Below are 22,020 nucleotides of genomic sequence, written 5' to 3' on the forward strand. Positions count from 1 at the left end.
ATACAACTCTGTATCAGGCCCTTAGACCATGGGTCTTCAACCTGCGGCTCTCCAGCTGCTGTGGAACTACTCATCCCAGTATGCCCTACCAGTTTTGCTATTAAGGCATGCTAAAACTGTCAGGGCATGCTGGGTGTGTAGTTCCCCAACAGCTGGAGGGCCACAGGTTGAAGACCCATGCCTTAGACATATTTCTTATGTGTGGTCTGTTCTTGTACATGGGGTGAACAAGCAAGAAATGTGAAAGAACATTCAGTGTGTGAAACAGCTAAGACAGAGAGGAAGGCTGCAAGCACTGTTGTACTCTGTGTTCCATTTCCTAAAGCACATTACATGGAGACCAATGACCTGCAAGGACACTGCCATTCCTTGTGCCAACTAAATCAGCAGTCAGACGCTAGTCCTACATGTGGACTATGTCACACACCAGATATATTAAGAGGTTTAGGCAAAGCATACAATGAGGTGTTTATCCCCTTATTTTACCTAACAACTATACCAAAAAATGTATAGCACTTATGATACTGCAGTGGATGAAACATCAAAGCTTTATTCACTGTGCACAAAGGACTGACTTAAAAACACATTTTATTAAAACAATTCCTATATCTTATAGAATACACTTCTAATCAAATAATAGTGACAGCATAAGTATGTATTCAGTATAGTGTCACATAATTTGGACTTCGTAATGTCAAGTACTTTTAAGCACTCTCTTCAAGAACAATAAATGTTATGTTTTATTCATTTTGTATAATGTTTATTACACATACGTTGTTGGGGCATATGTAGTGTGTAATTATTGGTACAAACAGGATACATGAACCTGATACAAGCTGAATTGGAATTTCCAGTATTTCTTTATTCCTGTAAGTCTCTTCATAGTAACTCACACATTGAAATTACTATTGGTAGGTACAGTGGTGCATGAAAGTTTGTGAGCCTTCAGAATTTTCTAGATTTCTGCTGAAATTTGGTCTAAAACTACCTCAGATTTTCACACAAGTCCTAAAAGTAGATAAAGAGAACCAAATCAAACAAATGAGACAAAAAATAAATAAAAAATAGACATACTTTTTTTATTGAGGAAAATGATCCAATATCACATATCTGTCAGTATCTGTTATGACCCCCTTGTGCAGCAATAACTGCATGTAAACGTTTCTGGTAATTGTTGATTACTTCTGAATATCGGCTTGGAGGAATATTTCCCTGTTCCTCCGTACAAAATAGCTTCAACTCAGTTATGTTGGCGGGTTTCTTCCTATGAACTGCTCGCTTCAGGTCCATCCACAACATTTCAATTGGATTAAGGTCTGGACATTGACTTGGCCATTCCAAAACTTTCAATTTATACTTCTTTAACCATTCTTTGGTTGAATGACTTGTGTGCCTTGGGTGGTTGTCTTGCTGCATGACCCACATTCTCTTGACATGCAGCTCATGGACAGATGCCCTGATATTTTCCTTTAGAATCTTTTAGTATAATTCAGAATTCATTGTCCCATCAATGATGGCAAATCATCCTGAGCCAGATGCAGCAAAACAGGCCCAAACCATCCACCACCGTGTTTCACATATGGCATGAGGTTTCTATGATGGAATGCAGTGTTTTTTCTTTCTCCAAACATAACACTTCTCATTTAATCCAAATAGTCTATTAATCCTCTATTTTTGACTCATCTGTCCACAAAACATTGTTCCAGTAGCCTTCTGGCTTGTCCAGGTGATCTTTAGCAAACTGCAGATGGGCAGCAATGTTCTTTTTGGAGAGCAGCGGCTTTCTCCTTGCAATCCTGCCTTGCACATCATTGTTGTTTAGTGTCTTCCTGATGGTGGACTCATGAAACATTAACATTAGCTAATGTGAGAAAGGCCTTCAGTTGCTTAGAGGTTACTTAGGATTTCTTTGTGACCTTGCAAACTATTAAACGCCTTGCTCTTGGTGTGATCTTTGTTGGTTGACCACTCCTGTGGAGGGTAATAATGGCCTGGAATATCCTCCATTGATTGGTTGAGTCCAAACTCTTTAGAGATGATTTTGTAACCTTTTCCAGCCTGATTAGCATCAACAACTCTTCTTCTGAGGTCCTCAGAAATCTCCTTTGTTTGTGGCATGATATACTTCCACACAGAGCCGGATTAACAATGGGGCGGATGGAGCTGCATCTCCAGGCCCCCCATTGAAAATAGGCCCACAACAAATTAACAGCATTGACAGGAAAAAAACTTTTTCCTGTCACATACTGTCAGTGGCCTCCTCTCTCTCATGCCCCCTCCTCCGGCTCCAGCACCCTCACCTGTCACGGAGCCGTGCAGGCAGTGTGCTGGCTGCCCCTCCCTCTCTCACTCACAGGCCCAAGCTCCGCCCCCAGACTGCACGGGGAGCTGCTGCTGCAGGTAGCCTGGCAAGTGTAATGATGGCTTCTTGATTAATGTGTGTATACAGTTTGTGTGGTGTGTGTACTGAATGCGTGTGTGTATATGTGGTGGTGGGTGGGTGTGTATAGTGTGTATAGTGTGTACCGTGTGTGTGGTGGTGGTGGTGGTGGTGGGTGGGTGTGTATATAGTGTGTACTGTGTGTGTTTGTGTATATGTGATGGTGTGTGTGTGTTTGTGTGTACCTTATGTGTGTATATGTGGGGGGGTGTACTTTGTGTGTGTGTAGTGTGTACTATGTGTGGGTGTGTGTACTTTATATGATGGGGGTCTGTGTGTATATGCTATGTTTGGGAGGGCTGCGTTAAAACCTATTTGTTATATGAGTAGCAACCCCTTCCCTCCTCAGCTGCTACGGGTGTGGTTCATCAAATCGACAGTATCTAGGTCGACAATGTTTAGGTCGACCACTATAGGTCGACAGTCACTAGGTCGACGTGGATGGAAGGTCGACAGGTTTTCTAGGTCGACATGTGCTAGGTCGACAGGTCTAAAGGTCGACATGAGGTTTAATTTTTTTGGGGGTGTCGTTTTCTTCGTAGAGTGACTGGGAACCCCAATTAGCTCGCCATGCTTCGGGCATGGTGCCTTCGCTTCGCTCGGCACAGATTACCGTTCCAATCGTAGTCCACGTGGATCGTTAAGTATTAAAAAATTCAAAAAAAGAAAAAAATGTGAAAAACTCATGTCGACCTTTAGACCTGTCGACCTAGCAAATGTTGACCTAGAAACCTTGTCGACCTTCCATCCATGTCGACCTAGTGACTGTCGACCTATAGTGGTCGACCTAAACATTGTCGACCTAGACAGTGTCAACCTTCAGACCGGATCCCGCTTAGCGTATATAACTCTCAGCGTTCACTCCTAAACAAATAATGTCACATATGCAGTTTACTTTTAAATTCTGGTATACTCCAATTTATTAGGTTATAAAGCATAACAATTAAAAACACGATATTATTTACAGTTTATATGGTTTATATAATGCTGATAGTCCAAATACCTGGGACTAACTAGGGTTGAAAAAAAAAAGAAAAGAAATACTCACCCTCCTCAGGTCGGGATGTCGGCGGTGCTGTTGGCAGGTCCGTGCGGCAGGCGGCTGTGCTATCGGCAGGTGCGGGCAGCAGGCGGCGGCTCCGGCAGGAAGTGAGTATGGGTGGCAGGAGGTGGGTTTGCGCATTCCAGGCCAGCGGCGAGGTTTGTGCTGTGCTGCGCAACGTGACCTCTAACACCATGTCACGCTGCGCAGTGCACACAGCCGCACTGCCGGAGGCAGGGGGAGCCGGGCAGCATTTCAGCCGTGTGCTGAACTGGCTCAGACGCTGCCCGGCATTAAAAAAAAAAAGCATCGGCCAGAATACCGGGATTGGAAACTCTAATCCCAGGATTCAATCCTGACCAATTTTAGGCCAAAATCCCAGGATACTGCCGATCCCAGGATTGGCCACCATATGAGTAACAGGTGCAGCTTTGTGATTATAGTAATGGGTGCTGCTGTGAGTATAGTAATGGGTGCTACTGGTCTTGCCCCCACCACATCACTAGTCACACCCTCGGTGGCCCATATAATAGGCCCTTTGTAAATTTCAGCTCCAGGCCCATGTGGACCTTAATCTGGCACTGCTTCCACAAACGTGTTGTGAACATCAGACTTTGATAGATCCCTGTTTTTTTTTTAAAATACCACTCACACCTGATAGTCATCCCATAGATTGAAAATACCTGACTCTAATTTCACCTTCAAAATATTTGCTAAGCCTAAAGGTTCACATACTTTTGCCACTCACAGATATGTGATATTGAATCATTTTCCTCTATTAGCACATCTAATTTTTTTGTCTCGTGTTTGACTTGGATCGCTTCGTCTACTTTTAGGACTTGTGTGAAAATCTGAGGTACTTTTAGGCCAAATGTCAGCAGAAATCTAGAAAATTCTGAAGGGTTCACAAACTTTCAGGAACTACTGTATGCATTGCAATGTGGTCTGAGATGTTTACATGTGTTTTATCAGAAATTATATAGAGTATACCTTTAACAGATAGTTTATTTATGCATGGAAGTCCAAGGGTGAGAGTGCACTATTTATATGCTAGAAATTAACTATGATGTGAATTTGTTATATTATATTTGCCTTATTTGGGGGTCATTCCGACCTGATCGTACGCTAGGTTTTTTCGCTACGCTGCGATCAGGTCAGAACTGCGCATGCGTATACACCGCAATGCGCAGGCGTGTCGCATGGGCAAAAAGTGGATCGTTGCTGTGCGATGGGATTTACAAAGAATCCATTCGCACGGACGATCGCAAAGAAATTGACAGGAAGAAGGTGTTTATGGGAGTCAACTGACCATTTTCTGGGAGTGTTTGGAAAAACGCAGGCATGTCCAAGCGTTTGCAGGGCGGGTGTCTGACGTCAATTCTGGTTCCGGACAGGCTAAAGTGATCGCAAAGGCTGGGTGATCTTCAGTATGCCAAAGTGAACCCCAAAGGCTGAGTAAGTTCAGAGCTACTCAAAAACTGCACAAAATGTTTTTGCACAGCTCGGCTGCAAATGCGATCGCACACTTGCAAAGCTAAAATACACTCCCCTGTGGCCGGCAACTATGCGTTTGCACGGCTGCTAAAAACAGCTAGCGAGCGAATTACCCCCTTTGTCTTCTAGCTGTCCTGTCTTCTTCCCTTTTGGAAATCTCAATTTGTGGTGACCTTGTTAATTTGTCAGCTATTCACTTTAAATTCCGTATTGGTGTCTTGTCAGCTTTGTTTTCAGGATTTACTTTTTTTTTTTTTTTCAAAAGATGCAGAATGAATTAGAGAGTCAATGCCAAAAATACTTACAGAAGCTTGAGGACACGGAGCGGAGGTTTCGCGAAGAAACAATCATGGAGGTGGACATTGAAAGACAAAAACATAAAGAAATTTTAATTATATTTCAAAATAAGAATAAGAAACTTGAAGAAAAGGTTTGTTGCTCTGTTAAGACTCTGGTGACATAAAAAAAACATTAGTGTTTCATAGCATTTCTGTAAGGTTAATGCTACTTTGTTGCATATGCCACTATGGATGCATTGTATTTGGTACACATTGCATCCATGAACTTCCTGGATCCACCTCATGCAGTGACCAACACATGGAGCAAACATTGTGCACACAAATCATCCTAGCGGCTTTTTTATTTTGCTCTGTTCCTTCTAATGGATGTTGGCGACATCTCATCCAGTCTGTTCACACTCCTCTTTCCACCCCAAAACACCTGGTACTTAAAACACCTCCAACCTTATCCATATCTCTCAACTGCCTTTTTTTCCGTGTACTCTAGAATCTAAGATTTGTTTGTAACAAACTTGTATCCATGCATGATCTATTCATTTCTAAACTTGTTAAAACTCATTGCCATTACTGTGACCTAACTCACCGCCTCTGCTGTGACATTCTCTGCAGCTTTCTCCTGTGATGTGCTTCTCATACTCAGAAATATATAGGATGATGCCACTTTACCTGCCAGTCATCGTGTTTATTATATCCCTACTGTATATTGCTTTTCTCCTCCCTCTACATCTGCGTCCTTATTTTTACCACCTCCCTTTACCTACCTTATTCCTTTGCCAGTCCCCCTTTCCCTGACTCGCATGTATCAACCACTGAGGGAGATAAAGTGGATATGTTGCCAAATCAACCAATCTGAGTCTGTCATTTATCCTGTAAGGTCTTTGAAATGACATTTAGTAACTGATTGGCTGCTTTGGGCCACATCTCTACTTTATATCTCTCCAAGTCTTGATACATCTCCCTCTGGGTGAGGAATGTGGTAGACTACTTGACATTTGGGTGGGACATAAGGGTGTGCTTGGGCAGGTCTCGCATCTCATTGTAAGAACTTCCTTGGGCATATCTGTGAAATCTTAAGATGAGTAATGGCCTTAACTTAGGTATAATATTTATATAGGACCCTATTCAGTAAGGATTGCAAATTCTGCTTTTTAGATCATACCCACGCCACGCCACCCATTTCCCCCACCATGCCTCAGTTGTCCTGACGCCGCCCCTGCCATCTCTGCCTAGCAAACGAAGCATTGCCGCCCGGCGAACGTCTCTGCCTGATTGACAGGGAGAGGCATTTGCATTTACAGCGAGCGCATGCACAGAACGGGCCCTGCGCACGCGCCCACATCATCATTGTGTTCTTTTGCGGTTGGATCGCGCGTTGCGATCCAACCTGAAAAAGCTCCATAATACGCTAAATCGTAATATGTATTATTTATTTACCCTCCTCTGCCTTATGCTATTTTGCTGTAAAATTGTGAAATATAGAAATTAGCTTTAGAAGGTGATAAGATACAAACTGGTTATTAAAAAGCTGGAGTAACAACTCATGAGCAGTGATGGAGCAAACACCTTTTCTAAGTGAACTGTTCCTACCTAATCCTTTCTTGAATCCTATATTCTCATAAATGTAAATGAATCATGACAAGAAAGTATCTCTGGACAGTAGAGTAATTGCTGCCAGATTGATGGCTATATGGCACATACACTAAGCGTCAGCCAAGTTCTGAAGCATAAAACAGTAAAAAGCGCATAAAATGCTGAATATATGCCAGTGAAAACATGGGTAACACAGACGCCGGAGCTGCCCACTTCCTCATTGCCATCTGATGCAAACAGATTGCAAACACCAGTCAGCATGCATACAGTTCTGGTCTGCACAGATGATACAGTAGGTCAGACCACTGTGGATGAGAAATCAAACAATGATATAAAGTCTATTATTCCAAGGTTGACCCTTTAAAGATGGTATTCATAAAATCAAGTATAATTATGATAATATTATGATTAAAAAATAGCTACTGACATCTGGTTTATTTCTTCCTGTAGTATTATTAAGATAAACTCCAGTTATTAACAATTGTAGAGAAAGGTTTGCGTGTGGTCTGCACAGTTCTGTGGAGATAGCAGTCTCCTCTCCGACATTATAAGACATTATAAGAGGTGCTGGGCTACAGTCATCGCTTACAGTGATTATTGGTGTTTATGCATGTACATTTCTGGTACTGTGTGTAGGAGGCCAATCCCGGGCCGTTTTTTCAATCCCGGGTGTCGGGATTGAAAAATTCTCAATCCCCGGATTCCCGAGATCCCAGGATTGAACTGTCCTCCTTCAATTTATGTATGTGGGGGAGGGGTCAGAGGGGTTTCAAGTAAAAATCAAATAAAAAATAACATCACTAATGAGTAGAGGGGTCCCCAAGGTCCCTTACTGCCTGGCTTCAGAAGGCAGCATCTGAGCCGAGTGCTTAGAGCTGCCGGGGGGAGGGAGGCGATGCTGCCACGCTTCAGAAGGCAGCGTCTGAGCCGAGTGCTCAGCGCTGCCGGGGGGAGGGAGGCGATCCTGCCACGCTTCAGAAGGCAGCGTCTGAAACAGGTGCTCAGCGCTGCCCGGGGAGAGAGGCTGCCGGGGAAATGGAGGCAATGCTGCCATGCTTCAGAAGGCAGCATCTGAGTCGGGTGCTCAGCGCTGCCCGGGAAGAGAGGCTGCCGGGGGAAGGGAGGCAGGGATCTGCGTATGCACAATGTAATCCCATGACTCCCAGAATTGGAAGCACCAATCCCGGGATTCAAATCCCAGTGTTTTTGGGCCAGGATCCCGCCAATCCCGATCCCGGGATTGGCCTTCCTAACTGTGTGGCTATGGGATCTTTGGAAATGTACCCGTGCAGGTTTTACACTATCCTTTTTGCAAAAATGTCTACTAAAGATATGTAAAAGATGGCAAAGAATACTGGGACTACTATACCTAGCGGGTCACATGTAGCCTAACTATGGTCTAAGATCATTAACCAAACATCGTTTGATACTGTTGACATGTAGTTAAATGGCTAAATGCTACAAGCTCTTTCTTAACTGAGTGTTATTGTGCATGACTTATCAGCCACAATATAATGTGTCTGAGTCACCAGACTTAAAGGCCATGCTGATTTGATTGCAGGTGCATGTTGTTTACTTGGCTCTATAAAGGGTCTGCATATTCCCAAGCCTGTCATTGTGTTTTTGGAGCATAACAGTGATGTACAGCTGTACAGTATATAGTCCAGGAGTTCTGGATACCTTATCATAATGACTGCTGTTTATGTTCTATCACCTATATCCTGTTATCTTCAATAAAACCTACTCTGGTTTGGAATCAACGTGTGGACTAACCAACTTGATCACATCTGCTATGAACCTACCAACTTGTAGGCATCTCACAATACTATATAAAAAAAATTGGTTGTCCATGTTTAAGTCCGTATTTAGTCACCTGTGCTCGAGTATGGATGTCCTTAAAAGCTGGACTTTAATGGCGGAGTTTGGGATACTTTGGGTTACAGGTTTTGCCATTCTTCAGCCTTTATTTTAATGAGGTTTTTGGGAGACTTGTAAAAGACTTGTTTGCTATATCAACCCCAATGTTCTTGAATAAGCTGACTGTAACCTGTGTGAATCACTTCTAATTCTGGATTATATTTAGGGGATTAGAAACATTGCAGGGTTCCTATACAGATTTCCTAGCACCATTACATGATACACGAGCAAGCATTGTTCCCACATGCTGATTATTGGATACTGAGTTACATCAGCTGCAGGATCAGATATAGAATATGTCATATATAGTTATACTGCTGCCAACATTTAGCTAATTTTAAATATCTTAAAGCTAGGTATAATTATATTAATTACTTCTGCCTACTGTACCACCATTCATTGTGATCTGTATATTTGCAATATGTTTAGAAAAAAAAGTGCACAGCTCATTTTTTAAACGGTTGTATTAAATTCAGCCTGTGAAATGTTTCTCTAACACACTGGACTTATTTCCTGTCCATATGACTTCACAGCACCACGTCTCCATTTACAGATGTTTTTAGAGCTATGGACGATATTCACCTTTAATCTTGTCAAAGCTTTGAACACAGTAATAAGTGAATTCAGGTGGCTGTGAAGTGATACAGATAGAATCTATCTTGGCCGTATGGTGGGATTAAACGGTTAGGAAGTCTCACTCATTTTTTTGTAAACTCTATGAAATGTTCAGCCAATAACATCTCTAAATATGTATGAGGAGACTAGGCACTGTGGTAAAGAATAAAGGGATGGCTGCTTTGTTTGACTATAGACCTGAATTGGGTCCACTTGTAGTGTGCTTTGTGCAGGAAAACGTCTGTGTGATCATTGTGCTTAAATCTGAATTAATTCTGCAAAGCTTTATTAATCTGCTTTGATTGATGTTTGCTTTTACATTGACGCCCCGCCTTCATTTTTACATACAGTATGTTACTTTTTTAATAAATTGTATCTAGAAAAGGAAACTGAGCCAGCACACTGCTGTCAACCAGTATAAAAGCTGCTATTATATTTGTACATAAAATTCAGGAGTCGCTGTTAAAAGTTTGCCGAATATATGAAAAACCACCCGCCACATCAAGGTTTTTTAATGAGTGGAGTGCACCTAAAGGTGCATACATACAGCGCGATGTGTGCTTACAATTTTGACTATATAGTCAAAATCACAAGAAAAGTTAGCACATATCGCACTGTATGTACACAGCTAGTGATACCGGTGCGAGCTCACGTGGGGTCGGTATCGCAAGAAAAAATAGACTGTGCAGGCAAGGCAATTTTTACTATATTGTGTACAATCTAGTACAAAGTATAGTCAAAAACAGCCATAGGCAAAATTGCACATAGCCAAAATCGTACCGTGTGTATAGGCAATATCGGTGCTTCTGGGCTCCAGGGGAGTTCAAGGGAAATTGCAAAGTCAAAATCGGGCATAGTCAGTTTCTCACCGTGTGTATGCATCTTTACTCCAGGGCTGCCATCAGAAACTGCGGGGCCCGGGACTGACAAAATAGGCAGGCCCCCCTCCCCCCACTGTAGAATAGCACCAGTTAACACGTGTGTGTGTGTGTGTGTGTGTGTGTGTGTGTGTGTGTTATGTACACACACATGCATGCATACATACATGTGCGCTGTCCGTAGGGCCTGGGATGCTGATGCCTGCCCGCCTGCATTCCTGCTCCTGCTGCTCTCCTCCGTCCTCCTGCAGCTGTATTGAAAACATCCCTCCATCGCCGCCACAGAGAAGACAGTTATTCAAGATACTAGAGGGCTCCTCTAGTATCGTGAATAACTGTCTCCTCTGTGGAGGTGGCCATTTTGGGAGAGACGTTTTCCAATACAGAGCTGCTGGAGGGTCGGAGAACAGCGGGGGCGACCGCGGAACGGCGGGGACGGCTGCGGGCAGGCAGGTGGCTGCATGAGCATCCCGGGCCCTCCTCTCTCTGTCAGAGAGGCTGGGCCCGGGACAGCTGTGCCCCCAGCACCCCCCTGATGGTGGCTCTGCTTTACTCTAAACAGGGGCAGATTTATCAAAGCTTAGAGAGAGATACCAGCTCCAGTAATTTTTCAAACACAGGGGCTATTTACTAAGCCTTAGATGGCGATAACGTGCAGAGAGATAAAGTACCAGCCAATCAGCAACTACCTGGCATGTCACAGCTGCGTTTGAAAAATGACAGCAGCTGGTTGGTTGTGACTTTATCTCCGTGCACTTTATCTCCATTCAAGGCTTAGTAAATAGACCCCACAGCCTGTAAGAGGCCAGAAGCTGATTGTTCAGTACTCTATCTCTCTTCACTGTATTTCTCTCCAAGCTTTCATAAATCTCCCGCTTAGAGTCCTTACATTAGTTCACATATTTATGTTTTTAAATGGAAAGCTAACTTACTGATAGGTACCCCAAAAGCCTTCACTACGGCAATAGAGGGGCCAGCACTCTCTTTTAGCTGCTGAGTCTGAGTCTTCTGCATTGTCCGTATTGAATACAATACTAATCAGCCCTTCCTGTGTCCTGCTGCTTTCCAACTATTTATTTCTTTGTTTACGCTTTTCCTTCATCTCATACTCAAGAGAATCCAATCATCAGTGTTGTTATTATTAATTCCATGTCTGTCTTGATAGCTCTCTCTCCTGCACGTGCTTCCTTACAGCGCTGGTCATTATACAGAGCCATTTTTAGTAACACAATCTGCCAATCCCAAACTCTGATGTTTTATTTCACTCAGTTGTCATTGGCCCTCATTCCGAGTTGTTCGCTCGTTGCCGATTTTCTCTATATTGCGATTAGTCGCTTACTGCGCATGCGCAATGTTCGCAGAGCGCATGCGCTTAGTTATTTTACTCAAAAGTTAGGTATTTTACTCACGGCTTTACGAGGATTTTTCTTCGTTCTGGTGATCGGAGTGTGATTGACAGGAAGTGGGTGTTTCTGGGCGGAAACTGGCAGTTTTATGGGTGTGTGTGAAAAAACGCTGCCGTTTCTGGGAAAAACGCGGGAGTGGCTGGAGAAACGGGGGAGTGTCTGGCCGAACGCTGGGTGTGTTTGTGACGTCAAACCAGGAACGAAACTGACTGAACTGATCGCAGTGGCAGAGTAAGTCTCGAGCTACTCAGAAACTGCTAAGAAATGTATATTCGCAATTTTGCTAATCTTTCGTTCACAATTCTGCTAAGCTAAGATTCACTCCCAGAGGGTGGCGGCTTAGCGTGTGCAATGCTGCTAAAAGCGGCTAGCGAGCGAACAACTCGGAATGAGGGCCATTGTTCTTTACTCATGACTTCTCACCATTGTTGCCTGTTAGAAAATTCTGCAACGTAACTGTAACATAATTGAAATAGTAAACATAGGCTTTAGAAAGATATCATTAATAGCTAATGTTATTGTTAACAGTTGAACTATTTTATTATGTATGACAATTTTTTTCTTCCCTTTAGGCATGTCTTATATATAGGAGTCTGTTTACACATAAGTCAGGTCATCAGGAAGCTGTCTGACTTTTTAATGCCTATCAACATCATCGCTGCAAGTAAATCTATTGTCTTTTCACATCTTGCAGATACCTACACTCATAAGCAGGGCATGTGAAGGACTACACGCTGAGACAAACATGCTGGGAAAGAAGCTACAGGAGGCTCAGGCAAGACTCGCAGACAAAGACAGAGCAAAAGATATGGAGGTTGCAAACCTGAAAAATATAGTCTCCGAGTTGGAACTTCGGTTAAAAAGAGAACAAGACCACAGTACCTCTGCTTTAGATGACATGAGAAAAGACATTCGTGCAAAGGCAGAGAAACTGAAAGAGAGTAACCTAAACTGTGCAGAGCTGAGACATCTCCTGGATCAGTCTACACAAGAGGTGAGGTCAGAACCATGTTGCAGCATCATGGGTGCAAGATGATCCCCATGGTTCTCAAATGTTATTTAAGCAACCAGTGATTCTACTACAACATGTCATGTCAGAAATTTTGAATGAATATTTAAGTGCCAAGGGCTGGCACAGCAGGCCCTCCCTCTGCATCTGTGCCCCTGTAGGACACTTGACCAGTGGGGCTACCTTGAGGCTGTGTGATACTTTTCAGCTGTTGTGTGCTCTCAGTTGTCAGTTGAGGAAAAAATGTGTGCAGAGAGAAGCACATGCACATACAATGTAGTGGAGCCGCCTCGCATGAGCTATCACCTGGGGACCACCTGAGTGTGTGACAGGCAGACCCATGTGCAACCGACACCTCTCACATCAGGGGCACTCGGATCAGCAGCACTATCCCCCCGACACAGCACTATTCCCAGCAGCACGTGTTTCACCTTACAGGCAAGAACAAACAATCATGTTAAATTAATAATAAAATTGGGGGCTGAGATGGCAATAAAGTTTTGCCTAGTGACTGTCTGGCCCCTACATTTCCACAATGTCTCTGTATAGATATGAAATGGGCAGAAGGGATTTTATGTGTGATCTCTGTATGTGACCCGGGACTATATTATATTTATAAAGCCCGGCGTGCTTCACACTGTATGTGAGTGCCGCTATAAATTTTCAACTCCAATCCACTGAAAAGCAGCAGCTTACAAAAGCTGTTGCTTCATAAATGTAGCCCTCTGTCAAACTACTGCAGAGTGGGTTGGTCATATTAACAGTGTCCATAAATCTGAGATGAGAAAATTGGGAGAAGACAGAATGTCTAATGTGATGCACAGAGTAAACAATATATGAAATTATAACTTTTATTGTGTCAAATTTAATATCAAAATTATATCTGATTATAATATTGAAGGGGTTCTTTCCCTCTTTTTGTAATAAAGTATTATTTCATCCTGTGCAACTCGGCTAAATATATTTTGCTTGTTAAAACTGAGATGAATAAGGTGACCAGTATAAGAGGGAGTGGAAACAACGTAGCGGGCGAGGAAGGTTGTATGAGAAGGGAGAATCTCTCCAATTTTGTTCCTGCAAATAAAAGTTATGTAAGAAACAAAACAAAGGCAGCATCATTTTGTGGGTTGTTGCAACCTCAACAGCTGGGGTGGGGAACCTTTGGCACCTCCAGCTGTTGTTGAACTACACATACCAGCATGCCTTGCTACAGTTTTGCTATATGGCCATGCTAAAACAGTTGCAGGGCATGCTGGCATGTGTAGTTCAACAACAGCTGGAGGGCCAAAGGTTCCACATCCCTGCTCTACAGTAAAACTTCTGATAACATACATCACTTATGATACATGAACAGCAATACACTGAACTGCAGCGTTACAGGCTTATTACCAGAAGGACATTGGAAGTTCAAACTGAAAATATATTTCTATATACAGTTTCACTGATATTGCCATATCTTCCAATGCTCCAATCTATGTGCACGTATTTACTATAGTTCTGAATCGCAGTACAGTTCTATCACTAAGGGGCATTTACTGTCATCATTTGGTAAAAGAAAGATCCAACTAAAATGTCCCCACAATGAATTTAGGAAACAGTGGACAACTGTTGCAGTCTTGTGGAAATGTTTGTGATTCAAAATGGCGTTTGTTGTGTTAAAGTGACCTCATATAAATATGTCTTCCCTGCTTTGTCATATTTAATGATTCTGCATAAATATTTCAGAGTAGTATAAATATAAATGCTAAGTGCATTTATACAGTGTAAGGATTGATTATTCTATGGTCAAGTAAATACATTTCTTCTTTCAGAATGCATTCCTTAAGGAAACTGTGCGCATGGAATGTGAAGAACGCTATGAGCTCTCTGAGGCCCTGACCCAGGCCAGAGAACAAGTGCTTGAACTAAAGAAAGTCTGTGGAAATATCCAATTCACACAAAGATCATTCACTTCAGACAAGTCTGTGCCATCACACAAGATGAGCAGTTCTGGCCATGAAACAAAGTTAATGAGTTTATCAGGGACGTATAGGTCTGCTAATATAACCACTCTGAATGGGCACAGTGCTGGTAGTTCTTTACCTATATTGCAGACACCATATCCGCTGAAGAAGAGAGCATCTTCACTAACCGATACGCGGCAAAAGATTACTGCAGTTCTCAGTAAAAACCCTAGTCAACTGTAGCCAACAACGTGGCAAGAGAAGATGTCTTTGCATGAGTTCTCCACGGAATTGGTTTTGCTGGAATAATCTGGGAACTCTTAAGAAATGTGTATCACATCCAAGTCACGTTTTGCCACAATTTGTACAGAGTCTGCTTATTAGACCATGGCCATTATAGGTAGAGCATCAGAAAGTTGGTATTGTAGTATGGTGCTAGACTGTGTTGAGCATCTAAGATTGTCATTGCTTCAGTGATATTTAATAGTTCAGCATCAGCAGTGAAACTTGCTTTTATTTTGCCCAATCAATCGATCTGTGTGTGTGTATACATATATTTCTCTAACGACCTAGTGGATGCTGGGGACCCCGTGAGGACCATGGGGATAGACGGGCTCCGCAGGAGACATGGGCACTTTAAGAAAGAATTTAGGTTCTGGTGTGCACTGGCTCCTCCCTCTATGCCCCTCCTCCAGACCTCAGTTTGATACTGTGCCCAGACGAGCTGGGTGCTTTTCAGTGAGCTCTCCTGAGTTTGCTGAGAGAAAGTATTTTGTTAGGTTTTTTATTTTCAGGGAGCTCTGCTGGCAACAGACTACCTGCATCGTGGGACTGAGGGGAGAGAAGCAGCCCTACTCTCTGAAGCTAGGTCCTGCTTCTTAGGCTACTATACACCTTTAGCTCCAGAGGGATCGTACGCAGGATCTCACCCTCTCCGTCTGATCCCAGAGCAGTGCCGCCGTCCCCCTCGCAGAGCCGGAAGACAGAAGCCGGGTGAGTATGAGAAGCAAAGAAGACTTCACAGGCGGCAGAAGACTCCGTTCTTCACTGAGGTAACGCACAGCACTGCAGCTGTGCGCCATTGCTCCCACACACCTCATATACTCCGGTCACTGTAAGGGTGCAGGGGGTGGGCGCCCTGGGCAGCATTTGGGACCTCTTTTGGCAAAAGTTAAACATATATACATCTGGGCACTGTATATATGTATGAGCCCCCGCCAAAAATTGCATATTTAAGCGGGACAGAAGCCCGCCGCCGAGGGGGCGGAGCTTCTTCCTCAGCACTCACCAGCGCCATTCTTTCTCCACAGCTCCGCTGAGAGGAAGCTCCCCAGGCTCTCCCCTGCAGATACACAGTAGAAGAGGGTAAAAAGAGAGGGGGGGGGGCACATAATTAGGTGCAAAAAACAATATATAAACAGCAGCTACTGGGTTAACATTAAGTTACTGTGTTATTCCTGGGTTTATAGCGCTGGGGTGTGTGCTGGCATACTCTCTCTCTGTCTCTCCTAAGGGCCTTGTGGGGGAGCTGTCTTCAAAAAGGGCATTCCCTGTGTGTGTGGTGTGTCGGTACGCTTGTGTTGACATGTCTGATGAGGAAGGCTATGTGGAAGCAGAGCGGGAGCAAATGAATGTGGTGTCTCCGCCGACGGCGCCGACACCTGATTGGATAGATATGTGGAAGGTTTTAAATGATAATGTTAATTCCTTGCATAAAAGGTTAGAAAAAGCTGAAGCCTCAGGACAGTCAGGGTCCCAACCCCTGCCTGATCCTATGTCGCAGAGGCCGTCAGGGTCTCAGAAGCGCCCACTATCCCAAATTGTTGACACAGATATCGACATGGATTCTGACTCCAGTGTCGATTACGATGATGCAAAGTTGCAGCCAAAATTGGCTAAATCCATCCGTTATATGATTATAGCAATTGAGGATGTGTTGCACATCACAGAGGAAATCCCAGTCCCTGACAAGAGGGTACATATGTATGGGGAAAAGAAGCCGGAGGTAACCTTTCCCCCTCACACGAGCTAAAGGAGTTATGTGAAAAGGCTTGGGAATCTCCAGATAAAAAACTGCAGATTTCCAAAAGGATTCTTATGGCGTATCCTTTCCCGCCAACGGACAGGTTACGCTGGGAATCCTCCCCTAAGGTGGACAAAGTTTTAACACGCTTATCCAAGAAGGTAGCCCTACCGTCACAGGATACGGCTACCCTCAAAGATGCTGCGGATCGCAAACAGGAGGTTACCCTGAAGTCCATTTATACACATTCAGGTACCTTACTGAGGCAGGCGATCGCGTCGGCCTGGGTGTGTACTGCTGTAGCAGCATGGACGGATACCGTGTCTGAGGAAATTGATACCTTAGACAAGGATACTATATTGTTGACCTTGGGGCATATTAAAGACGCTGTCCTATATATGAGAGATGCTCAAAGAGACATTAGTCTACTGGGTTCTAGAATAAATGCTATGTCAATTTCTGCCAGAAGGGTCCTGTGGACTTGGCAATGGACAGGTGATGCCGACTCAAAAAGGCATATGGAGGTTTTACCTTACAAGGGTGAGGAATTGTTTGGGGAGGGTCTCTCGGACCTGGTCTCCACAGCTACTGCTGGAAAGTCAAATTTTTTTCCATATGTTTCCTCACAGCCTAAGAGAGCACCGTATTATCAAATGCAGTCCTTTCGATCACAGAAAAACAAGAAAGTCCGAGGTGCGTCCTTTCTTGCCAGAGGCAGGGGCAGAGGAAAGAAGCTGCACAACACAGCTAGTTCCCAGGAACAGAAGTCCTCCCCGGCCTCTACAAAATCCACCGCATGACGCTGGGGCTCCACAAGCGGAGCTAGGCCCGGTGGGGGCACGTCTTCGAAATTTCAGCCACAAGTGGGTTCACTCCCAGTTGGATCCCTGGGCAATAGATATTGTGTCTCAGGGATACAAGCTGGAATTCGAGGAGATGCCCCCTCACCGATACCTCAAATCGGCCCTGCCAGCTTTCCCCCACGAGAGGGAAATAGTGTTAACTGCAATTCACAAATTGTATCTTCAGCAGGTGGTGGTCAAGGTTCCCCTCCTTCAACAAGGAAGGGGTTATTATTCGACCATGTTTGTAGTCCCGAAACCGGACGGTTCGGTCAGACCCATATTGAATTTAAAATCCCTGAACATATACCTGAAAAGGTTCAAGTTCAAGATGGAATCGCTGAGAGCAGTCATCGCAAGCCTGGAGGGGGGGGATTTTATGGTGTCTCTGGACATAAAGGATGCATACTTTCATGTCCCCATTTATCCACCTCATCAGGCGTACCTCAGATTTGTGGTACAGGATTGTCATTACCAATTTCAGACGTTGCCGTTTGGTCTCTCCACGGCACAGAGAATATTTACCAAGGTAATGGCGGAAAGTGATGGTACTGCTGCGGAAGCAAGGAGTCACAATTATCCCATACTTGGACGATCTCCTCATAAAAGCGAGATCAAGAGAGCAGTTGCTGATCAGCGTAGCACTTTCTCTGGAAGTGTTACGGCAACACGGCTGGATTCTAAATATTCCAAAGTCGCAGTTGGTTCCTACGACTCGTCTGCCTTTCCTGGGCATGATTCTAGACACAGACCAGAAAAGGGTTTATCTCCCAATGGAGAAAGCTCAGGAACTCATGACACTGGTCAGGAACCTATTAAAACCAAAACAGGTGTCAGTGCATCACTGCACTCGTGTCCTGGGAAAGATGGTGGCATCATACGAGGCCATTCCCTTCGGCAGGTTCCATGCGAGGACTTTTCAATGGGACTTACTGGACAAGTGGTCCGGATCACATCTTCAGATGCATCGGTTAATCACCCTATCCCCCAGGGCCAGGGTATCACTCCTGTGGTGGCTGCAGAGCGCTCACCTTCTCGAGGGCCGCAGATTCGGCATTCAGGACTGGGTCCTGGTGACCACGGACGCAAGCCTCCGAGGTTGGGGTGCAGTCACACAGGGAAGAAATTTCCAAGGTCTGTGGTCAAGTCAAGAGACTTGCCTTCACATCAACATCCTGGAACTAAGGGCTATATACAACGCCCTACGTCAAGCGGAGACCCTGCTTCGCGACCAACCGGTTCTGATTCAGTCAGACAACATCACCGCAGTGGCTCATGTAAACCGCCAAGGCGGCACAAGGAGCAGAGTGGCGATGGCGGAAGCCACCAGAATTCTTCGCTGGGCGGAGAATCACGTAAGCGCACTGTCAGCAGTGTTCATCCCGGGAGTGGACAACTGGGAAGCGGACTTCCTCAGCAGACACAACCTCCACCCGGGAGAGTGGGGACTTCATCAGGAAGTCTTCGCACAGATTACAAGTCGGTGGGAACTGCCACAGGTGGACATGATGGCATCCCGCCTCAACAGAAAGCTACAGAGGTATTGCGCCAGGTCAAGAGACTCTCAGGCGATAGCTGTAGACGCCTTGGTACCACCGTGGGTGTTCCAGTCGGTCTATGTATTTCCTCCTCTTCCTCTCATACCCAAGGTGCTGAGGATAATAAGGAAAAGAGGAGTGAGAACAATACTCATTGTTCCAGATTGGCCAAGAAGGACTTGGTATCCAGATCTGCAAGAAATGCTCACAGAGGACCCGTGGCCTCTTCCTCTAAGACAGGACTTGTTGCAACAGGGGCCCTGTCTGTTCCAAGACTTACCGCGGCTGCGTTTGACGGCATGTCGGTTGAACCCCGGATCCTAGCAGAGAAAGGCATTCCGGATGAGGTCATTCCTACGCTGATAAAGGCTAGGAAGGACGTGACAGCTCAACATTATCACCGTATATGGCGAAAATATGTTGCTTGGTGTGAGGCCAGGAATGCTCCTACGGAGGAATTCCAGCTGGGCCCTTTCCTTCACTTCCTACAGTCCGGAGTGAATTTGGGCCTAAAATTGGGTTCCATTAAGGTCCAAATTTCGGCCCTATCCATTTTCTTTCAAAAAGAGTTGGCTTCTCTACCTGAAGTACAGACGTTTGTAAAGGGAGTGCTGCATATTCAGCCCCCTTTTGTGCCTCCAGTGGCACCTTGGGATCTTAACGTGGTGTTGAGTTTCCTGAAATCCCACTGGTTTGAACCACTCAAAACGGTGGAGTTGAAATATCTCACGTGGAAGGTGGTCATGCTATTAGCCTTGGCTTCGGCTAGGCGTGTGTCAGAGTTGGCGGCTTTGTCACATAAAAGCCCCTATCTGGTTTTCCATGCGGATAGAGCAGAATTGCGGACCCGTCCACAATTTCTGCCGAAAGTGGTATCATCCTTTCATATAAACCAACCTATTGTGGTGCCTGTGGCTACTACTGACTTGGAGGATTCCGAGTTACTTGATGTGGTCAGGGCTTTGAAGGTTTATGTAGCCAGAACGGCTAGGGTCAGGAAAACAGAGTCTTTGTTTATCCTGTATGCTTCCAACAAGCTTGGTGCTCCTGCTTCAAAGCAAACTATTGCTCGCTGAATCTGTAACACGATTCAGCAGGCTCATTCTGCGGCTGGATTGCCGCTGCCAAAATCAGTTAAGGCCCATTCCACTAGGAAGGTGGGCTCTTCCTGGGCGGCTGCCCAAGGGGTCTCGGCATTACAGCTTTGCCGAGCGGCTACTTGGTCAGGTTCAAACACTTTTGCAAAGTTCTACAAGTTTGATACCCTGGCTGAGGAGGACCTTGTGTTTGCTCAATCGGTGCTGCAGAGTCATCCGCACTCTCCCGCCCGTTTGGGAGCTTTGGTATAATCCCCATGGTCCTTACGGAGTCCCCAGCATCCACTAGGACGTTAGAGAAAATAAGATTTTACTTACCGGTAAATCTATTTCTCTTAGTCCGTAGTGGATGCTGGGCGCCCGTCCCAAGTGCGGAATTCTTCTGCAAAACTTGTATATAGTTATTGCTTCAATAAGGGTTATGTTATGGTTGCATCAGGGTTGACCTGATGCTCTGTTGTTTATCATACTGTTAACTGGTTGTTTTCACTTGTTATACGGTGTGATTGGTGTGGCTGGTATGAATCTTGCCCTGGATTACCAAAATCCTTTCCTTGTACTGTCAGCTCTTCTGGGCACAGTTTCTCGAACTGAGGTCTGGAGGAGGGGCATAGAGGGAGGAGCCAGTGCACACCAGAACCTAAATTCTTTCTTAAAGTGCCCATGTCTCCTGCGGAGCCCGTCTATCCCCATGGTCCTTACGGAGTCCCCAGCATCCACTACGGACTACGTGAAATAGATTTACCGGTAAGTAAAATCTTATTATTTTCTATGTATAATATGTGAGTGTGTGTATATAATTACTGCTTGCATTTCATTACACAATTATGACTTTACTATGTTAAGCAAAAAGTAAATTTTATGTAATCCATGTAAAAATGAGGCTGTTTGTTGGCAGCCTGCCTCACTGTGCCTGAGGGCGTTAATAGGTGTGCACAGGGGTCTGAATGCTTTCACTGTTACATAGTGTAGTAATACTGCTATGTGCTTATGTTAATGTGTCTACATTATTCAGTATTTTGGATGTATTTGCCAATAATTTTTTTTTACATTCAATTGTACAATAGTAGGAAGATGAGAGGGTTCTTTTTCCATGTAAATCAAACTTCTTAGCAAATGTGTTTTTCGCTATAAAAGCAAATATAAATGATGAATGATGTAAAGCTGACACATATACAACTGCTGCTGAGCTGGATGCACCTTAAGTCACCTGCACCTCGACATATGAGCAGAAATACAATATTTTTTGTGTTTTGCCTCTTAGGAGTTTATTGTTTGACTGCACATGCACCCTACCATGCGTCAGCCCTGTACTGTATATAATGTATATGTAAGTAAATATATACTTGTCTCACATTGTACTACACTAACATCAAACACTGTATACAGCCTCATGTATGAAATATCCTACAAAGCACGTGGAACCTGCTGGAGTAAGTCATAGGGAGGACTCTTTTCGCCATCTACTGGCAACTAGGAAGAATTAAGTGTAAATTGTTGCAAACCCTATTCAGCAAATGATGACAAGAGTAGGAGAATTTTACACTGCATATTTAGTGGATATGGTGTATTACTAACTTGAATGGTGTAATTGAATTGTATAATGGCTTGTATAAAGACATGCTTACGTAACTACAGGTGATTTGGAGCTGTGCGCAATTACAGAGCCTTTTCACTTGTGCCTGAAGGGGTGTAACTGGACTATAAAGGGGCATTCAGAGAGTGTTTATGTAGAATTACAGCTGTGTAGAGATGTGTGTATGCATAATTATGTCTGTTTTCAGATGGATTTTGTTGCACCAGGGTTAAGGATGTGTGCACACATGATGAAGGCTATGAAGCCAAGCGTACAACCCCACATACAAGAGTAAGGTTTAGCATGCAGCC

General features: G+C 44.3%; 1 protein-coding gene across 2 annotated transcripts in view; it reads left to right on the forward strand.

The window, feature by feature from the left end:
* LEKR1 (leucine, glutamate and lysine rich 1) overlaps positions 1–15,232 on the forward strand; it is a 267,560-nt gene extending 252,328 nt beyond the window's left edge. For both annotated transcript variants that reach the window (XM_063916122.1, XM_063916123.1), the window contains 3 exons: positions 5,242–5,406; positions 12,376–12,675; positions 14,502–15,232. In XM_063916122.1, coding sequence (XP_063772192.1) covers positions 5,242–5,406; positions 12,376–12,675; positions 14,502–14,876 — 840 coding nt within the window. In that variant the 3' untranslated portion in view covers positions 14,877–15,232. The remainder of the gene's footprint in view (positions 1–5,241; positions 5,407–12,375; positions 12,676–14,501) is intronic.
* The last annotated feature ends 6,788 nt before the right edge of the window (positions 15,233–22,020 follow it).

The sequence above is a fragment of the Pseudophryne corroboree genome, chromosome 4 (assembly GCF_028390025.1).
Source record: "Pseudophryne corroboree isolate aPseCor3 chromosome 4, aPseCor3.hap2, whole genome shotgun sequence".
NCBI classification, from domain to species: Eukaryota; Metazoa; Chordata; class Amphibia; order Anura; family Myobatrachidae; genus Pseudophryne; species Pseudophryne corroboree.